This window comes from Ostrea edulis, chromosome 3 (genome assembly GCF_947568905.1).
Source record: "Ostrea edulis chromosome 3, xbOstEdul1.1, whole genome shotgun sequence".
Classification (NCBI taxonomy): domain Eukaryota; kingdom Metazoa; phylum Mollusca; class Bivalvia; order Ostreida; family Ostreidae; genus Ostrea; species Ostrea edulis.
In genome coordinates this window covers 41555276-41562977 of record NC_079166.1, presented here as the reverse complement: position 1 = coordinate 41562977, position 7702 = coordinate 41555276, and the positions used below count along the sequence as shown (strand labels likewise).

General features: G+C 36.3%; 1 protein-coding gene across 5 annotated transcripts; it reads right to left on the bottom strand.

The window, feature by feature from the left end:
* Positions 1-3307: 3307 nt before the first annotated feature.
* On the bottom strand, positions 3308-7681 carry LOC125677238 (uncharacterized). 5 transcript variants are annotated; one of them, XM_048915245.2, is made up of 5 exons: positions 7182-7681; positions 7009-7085; positions 6348-6523; positions 4873-5649; positions 3308-4782 (listed from the first exon to the last, which is right to left on the bottom strand). In XM_048915245.2, coding segments are annotated over exons 4-5 (1461 nt in total). In that variant the 5' UTR covers positions 4875-5649; positions 6348-6523; positions 7009-7085; positions 7182-7681; the 3' UTR covers positions 3308-3323. The 5 variants fall into 5 exon arrangements, with proteins under 5 accessions (XP_048771202.2, XP_056016729.1, XP_056016732.1 ...); XM_056160754.1 differs by having other exon boundaries at positions 6348-7085; positions 7182-7580; XM_056160757.1 differs by having other exon boundaries at positions 3308-5649; positions 7182-7580.
* Positions 7682-7702: the final 21 nt, after the last annotated feature.

Here is a 7702-nt window from a genome sequence, read left to right as displayed (position 1 = left end):
TTCTAAGTTCGTAATTCTTCTTCTACAATGTCGAAAAACACCCCCATAAAACCCCCGGTATTAGAGAAGTAAAAGGATAGACATTCAGGCCAGATCCGGAGTCACAATGTCCATTTATTTCATTGGATAGCGGCCTTAGTGACGTAAACATTAGGTCACGACCCTCAATTTTTGAAGTGGAAGTCACTGTGCAAGATGCCCGAGATTTTGAGTTGTTAATCATTTTGTGTTTGCTCTAACAGCAGACGATAACCCTATATTTTATACACATCTCATTTCTTTGGTCACACAGGCATTCTTGCCGGTAATACAATTATGCAGAGTGCTTCGTCAGATAAAACAAAACCTGGTAATTCATATAATCTGTTAGATATAAAATAAGCGCGTTACGTACTCTAGGACATAGAGTTCATATTGTAAATATTGTTCATCAGGTTTCTCGTACAGTTAGTGTTAAGACAAAAATGCCAACTGGTCAAGAATTGTTTTTAAAAACGAGTTTGAAAGCATGTTTCTCGGATGTCCATTTCGTAAGAAGGCAAAGGAAAACCCGCTAATTAAACTCTAGTTAAATACCCTTAAAATGTGATATCAAGAAGTCTTTTTCAAGAACCAATTGTAACTTGGGTTCTTTATTTCGACGCTGGTGTGGGGTATAGGGGTGAATGATTCAGTGATTGACTGTTTTAAACAACAAAAGAGTCGAAATATCCTTAACGGGGAAGAGATATTTACAAGATACCTTTATTCACCAATGCATTTTGTGTAATCTAGAGGGAATGCACGGTTTGTTTTATCGTGGTATGCAGAACACAACAACAAAACATCTCAATTTTCTTTATCTCTTATTTCCTTTCATAATTTTTCCGTCTTTACAGTTTGTTTGTAAAGCTCTCAAGTGCTTCCTGTGTAGAAGCACCCCTTCGTGTCTTGTAAATACCACTCGGAATAAAGTGACCCACTATACCTTTCACACGATGACATGAATTATGACCTCCTAACTCACTGACCACGTACATAAACAGTATGGTCAAAATTTATGTCGAAGCTCTGCAGAGCTAGCTTATTTTTTCTTATGCTGTGCAATATTCACCGACTAGAAATAAGCTTTATCTTATCTTATTTTATGGACATGGAAGGTCTGTGGTCTCAAACTGTAGACCATATAAGGACATACTACAATAAAATTCATTCATGAAAGATCATCGAAAGGAAGTAACTTGTGCGCCGAGAATAAAAAAGATATGAATTTGATTAAAGATGGCTAGATTATCACACACACACACACAAACCCGTTTATTTGATATATGGAGAATAAGATGCCATTGTTCTTATATTGCACGCACAAACCCATCTACATTGAAAGAGGGAGAATACACAAGTGTTTCACTTTATTCCTATAAGTCATCATAACACTGCACGTCACGGGTTTATCAAGATAGACTACTACATCTCTACACCAGCTGGCCCCAAGACCATCAACTGAGAATAGACTTAAGTCAGAATTTTGATTACTTATATCTTAAGATTTATCTAACACATACTGAAAATCTTATTTGTTTAAGAGAATTATTTCAAAAGTTAGCTGAATTTGAAATTTAGACTTAAGAATATTCTCAGTTTATGGTCTTGAGGCCAGGAGTTTTGTCTGTATATTGAACAAAATTCATAATTTATGTCTTTTTAAATTAAAAACCTGTACGAATCGAATTAATCTTTGGATGTCATGAAAACGACAAACGCTGTTTTTTCCTCAAAACAAAATCTACTTTATCCAGGTGAAATGTTTCTTATTTTCAATTTTCATCTTAAATTCTTATTCATTATTCAATGTGTATAAAATAAAAAGAAGAAACTTTACCGGTATGTCGTACAAGTGAATAGAAAACTAAGTAATCTTAGATACATGCATCATATACATATTACGTACATGTAGGATATACATGGAACTACCACATTCAATAAAAACCGGTAAAACACTGCATCATATAATCCAATACTTTATCCTAAGTGACTCCCTTTTTTGAAAATATTAAGCTTCAAAGCATTTTAGCTCGCCTGAGCTGTTTGCTTTATGAGGCTAAATATACCATCAAACATTACGAATACGATGTTTTGTTTGAGTATGTTACGGGTTACTCACTCTTCCGAATTTTAGCATTTAGATGGTAAATATTTGTCCAGGAAACGGTACATGACAGGTCGTGTTAGCCCAGTGGTTAGACCGCTTGATTCGCGGCTGGGATGTTCTGCGTTCGATTCTTGATCTCTGGCAGCACATCAAGCTTAAAACGATAGCAAATGACTGGAACAGTACCCGACATTAGAAGTCAAAAGTCATGAGTGTTTTAGATATGATCTTGAAGACGATACGATAAGACCCTCAATGCTACACCCTTAAGCCCCAAGCTGCAATAATTAAACCCTATCCGATTTTTTTATTCTGATTTTTTCGAGATAGGGCTACAATTCAATAGGATCTCCGTAATGGTGCAAAATAACTTTAAGAATAACAGATAATAAGTTCCGTGTATTATTTTCAAACGTTGTTTACACCAAAAAGGAGTTCCAACTTTGTGCTTGGGCATGTCTAATAAAGGTGTTTTTCATTAAACATCATGTGCAGCATGCAAAATTCTTCGTATGCTCCGCCATGCTTGTTATTGCGAGATCTCGTAGGTGGATCTACATTGACAATCTGCGCGAAAATGTAGTTACTCGAGCCACTCCGACAAAGAAAGGAAAATTATTTATTTGGTTGCAGAAAGAATTTACACTTTGCTGTTCGTTTTTTAACTTGATATTAAATCTAAACCGTTTTAATACTGATGAAATAGCTTTCTCCCCCGTACTTGTCCATTGATGTAAATACTACCTTATACATGTATGGCATATGCAAATAACTTGACAATCGGAAGTTGAAACTTCAGTTCATCAAACATGGCGCACAGATATGAATCGAGAAATTGGAATATATCGAAATTGTTGAAAACAGTAGAATAGAGCCTCACAATAAACGTAAAGAAAATCAGCAAATGTTTAGAATGATCGAATATGTTGCGGGAGTGAATCACTCCCGCATTTGCACCATTGCTGAGATCCTAAGGAGCTGTAGCCCTGCCCCCTCCCCCGCAAAAAAAAAAATCGGAGAGGGCTACATTATTGCAGCTATTAAGCATCATGCAAAGGTGAAATGTGTGACATTGTGTGACATTTCACATAAGGCTGGTGGCGTCTCTACATGAGATAAATATTCTATTATGGGATTAAAACAACATACACCCCTCCCCCCAATACAAACAAACACTTGTACCACATTCACTTTATTGTAAATATCGAAGTACATGCACATACCCATTACCCTGTCCAACACACAAATGGCCATCCTTTGTTACACATATTCCCATTGGTCGACTGATGCCGAATGGCTGTAGCTTTATCGAAGTCAATAATTGGCCATCGTGGAGCAGAACGTCTATCAATTTATTACCATAATCCGAAATGAGTATGTTACATCTGCAGTCGATGCATATTCCAATAGGTTCGAAATTGTCCCGTTTTCCTTTGTATTCACACTTTAACCGTCCTACACTGTTAAATCCTATGACGCTTCCAGGGCTGGCGTCAATGACCCACAGATCTCTGTTAGCATTCTCAACAATCTTCACGGGTTTCTTCAAAACGGATTCTCCGTTCTTGTAGCATACAATTTCCGACCAATCGCTACACTCGTCGTTAACATAACGCACTACTTTACCATGAGCTCCGGCTCTATACATTGTAGCATAGAATCCCCCCTGTAAAGCTAAACACAATCCACTCGGAACGTAAGGGTATGTGTGCTTTAACTTTACAGTTAACACTGGGGTAATCTTGTATATACTGTGTTCATGAGATACAGAATATATTATTTCACTGGAAGCTGTAACAATAAAACTTCCGGGATAAACGGGACACAACTTCCGGTCCACCTCCTGTACCGTCAGCGGCTTCACAGAAACAAAGAAACCCGTCTTATTGACCCAAATACAATCGTGCCTAGCAAATATATTTTCTATATAGATATCATATCTCCATGATTTTAACACCCTAATTCCCTCTGAAGATACCACCCTAGATTGCCTGATAGAACCAAAGATATCTCCCACTAGATATACAGGTCTAAGTGGATGTAATTCCATCTTGGGAACAGTCGTAAGAGAACTAAATGTGGTATTAAAATTCAGTGCTGACGACTTCGTTTTGATTAATTCTAAAATCTCATAGCTGTTTCCAGTGTTGATGGAATTCTCACATCTCTTCAGTAAACTTTCAATTCTCTTTTTGTTATCCTCAAGATTCCCAAGTTTGCTGGCCAAACCGGGACTGTACTTCAGTCGGTGTGCTTCAATGTCGTCTTTCAACTTACGTGATGATTTTTGAATCTCTTTCATCAAATGTTTTTCTCTCCTATTGCCTTCATTTATCAGTTCCTCGCAGTTTCTTTCTAAGCCAGATTGAATTGAGTAAGCTTCGCGAATGTTTTGTTGAACATGGTTGAACACGTTTTCATTTATCATATTCATATAATCCCCCACTTCTTCCTTCAACTCATTTGTTTTCTCCGTCGCCGACATTAAAACGTGACCATCGTGTTGTCCACTCTTGGGCTGCTTGCACATATTGCACACAAAATCATCACAGTCGTTGCAGTACGAGGTCAATTTAACACTGTGAATCTTACACTTGGTCTCTTGTAATTTGGTCGCCATTCGACTCTGATTTTTAGGCACAAACTTTGACCTACAAAACAAAATACCAACATCATAGATTAGATTTATAGATTATTTCTGTAAAGCAAACAAATGTTTTGTAATTTATAAACTTTCATACATATTTTGTTTGTTTGTTAATAAGTTAGCCCTCCTTCCGCAATGATCTCCTACTGTTGTCTGTTATCAGACCATGTTCCATGAAGGGGAAGTAATTTAAATACGAAATTTTTAGAAGATAGGGCATCGGAGTTTGATTTGACACATTACAAATAAACTTTCCGTTCGGTTTTCTATAGGGTAATCCCAACATTTTTATATCTCTCCAGCTGAACTGTTGGCTTATCATCAGCTAAATAAAGTTCAGTCGAGGGACGTCTGTTTACACACGTAAAAAACAACGCGGATCTTCTGATGCATAGTTACACGAAACTTGCTCTATACGTGCATATGAACGTTTTAGTAAATAAAGTCTCGAGTTCTACCGCTATTTTCATGATTTACGAATATATATTTTGGCATGGAGATTATCTAATGTGTAAAAAGTAAATGCAAAATTGTAATATCTCAAATTTTGCAAAGGTTATCATAAAAATCGAACATTCTGAAATTTTCATTCAATACTTTCGTAAAGATTACCCTCAATTGAACATTTACATTCAGTTTTGTATCATTTTCATTCAATATTATATCACGGTGACCGTGAGTTCGTGGTCGCTCATGCTCAAACTTAAGACGTAAAAATAGGCAGTGATTGCTCCTTTGGAAAACGCAGGTAAGAGTCCCGGGTCTTTCGGAGATCATCTCCCGTGTCGCGGCAGGCGTTGGCACATGAAAGACGGCCCTTGGCGTCAAACACAAGTCTAAATTTGTGACAATTCACCGAAAGATGGTGGCGCTTAAATATGAGAATATAACAATTTTGAGGGTACGTACAACCAAATAACCAAACAAAAAATACTCATGCTGTAGCAATTTCAATGGACAATGAATGAAGAATCACAATAAGATATTTTCGTCGTACAATCTACAGAGATAGCACAATCTTGAGAATCACTATATAATTTAACCCTAATTAATATAGAATTATTTTAAGGTTTGATGACAGCTGGTTTGTTAGAGTTTGTGATATTTTCATATATACAATGTAAATTACTTCCTACTTATTGCGAGTTTTTCTGCATAATTACAATTGTATTGTGTGGCACACACCCTCGCCATTTTTAAACAAAATCTAAATATATATATTATAAACATTTGAGACACTTCAATCTAAAATTTTGGGACAAAAATTATATTAGATCCATTTCTTTCATTATCAGCAAACAAAGGAATATGTGCGCCACCAGTTTCTACTTCCTGTCTATCTCTGCTCAAGAAATTAGTTTGTTTTATGTTTAAATGGTAGATAAAGAACCCGGGAAATGTAAAGGGTCTCAAATGGTTTATAACATTAAGAGTTCTTCAGTGAGCAGATAAAAAGCAAGTCAGACAACACGTTTTATTCTTCCTGTTATATCAACTATACTTGACATCACAATGCTAGGTGTGTCATTTTATAAACATAATTCCACATGCTAATACATTTGCACTTACCAATTTTCTCCACTTCCTGTATGCTCTTCTTATCTTTCAGTTTTAACCTGGGCAAAAATAATCATTGGCGAACGGGTTTCTATTTGTTTCCTGCTCATGCAAATCGTTGACAAATATCGACAACACTTGTATCCCAAACTTCTGCTAATATAGGATGTTGGGTTGAATCCCGTTAACTGCAAATGTAAGCATAAATTCTGAGTACCGTAGGATAATTTACCGTAAACGATGGCAATATAATAGAATATGATTTATTTCCAAATTAGGGCCCTCTCGGGCATACAGCATACATGATTGTTAACATTTCAATGTGCAATGTTTATTTTTAAAAAAAATGACGATAAAAAGAAAAGAACAAAACAAGTGCAAAATATGCACTATTAGTATGAGCAATGTTCATACATGAGACATTTTGAACATGATAATACTTATTCACAACAACATACATATATGCTTATCTTTTAAACATGTGATACTATCAAATATCACCGGATAATGATTAACATTTTTAGAAATCAAAATGAATAATTCCGGATATATCAAATACACTGTACTACATTTAGGAAACATTTAACATTTCACAAGTGCGCTTATATATTGAGAGAGCCATCTTGAAATATTTTTGTGATGTTTTAAACAGAAACTATTTAAACGAAATTACCTGTACTTTATCAGCTCTGAATACCACGACTGCCGGGCATTTGTAACGTCTGTTTACCTGTATCCTCCAACGTGTACCTGTTAAATATAAATCAGATGATCATACTTTTATTTCCGTATGAATATACATTTCCTCTCATCTCATCAAGTGTAAAAAGCGGAACGTGTTCATACCTCCTTGTTTTCTCTACTTTAAGGAAACGTTTGCTTCCAAGAAGACGTAGTTTTCAATCTATGTGTAACGTGTCCGTGTTCACCTGTACAAAAGGTGTCCTAAATACCACCGGTAGCACAGACACCAGCCTGAACAATTACACACGGCTAATTACACATGTAACTACACACTAATGTACTCTACTGTAGCACTCTGATACAAGGAGATGTAACCACACGGTACGACTATAGATAGACGTATCCATACGGAGCGCTGCAACTGTCTTTTGTGGTTTTTCGAGATGCGTCCAAGTTATTTCCCTTTAGAGAACTCTCGTACACAGTAAGGCGCAAAAGAATTTGTTTACCAGCGGGGATGGGATAAATGCCTCGGGAATGTACATAGCAGGTTTCTCACACGCAGTCCATCACCAGAATTCGATTGATACACAAGCTAGTAAGGAAAAAGTATTCGAGGAGTAAATACACAAGAAATCTCCACCACATCACGTTATTTTCTTGCTCGTACATAGCATATCTAG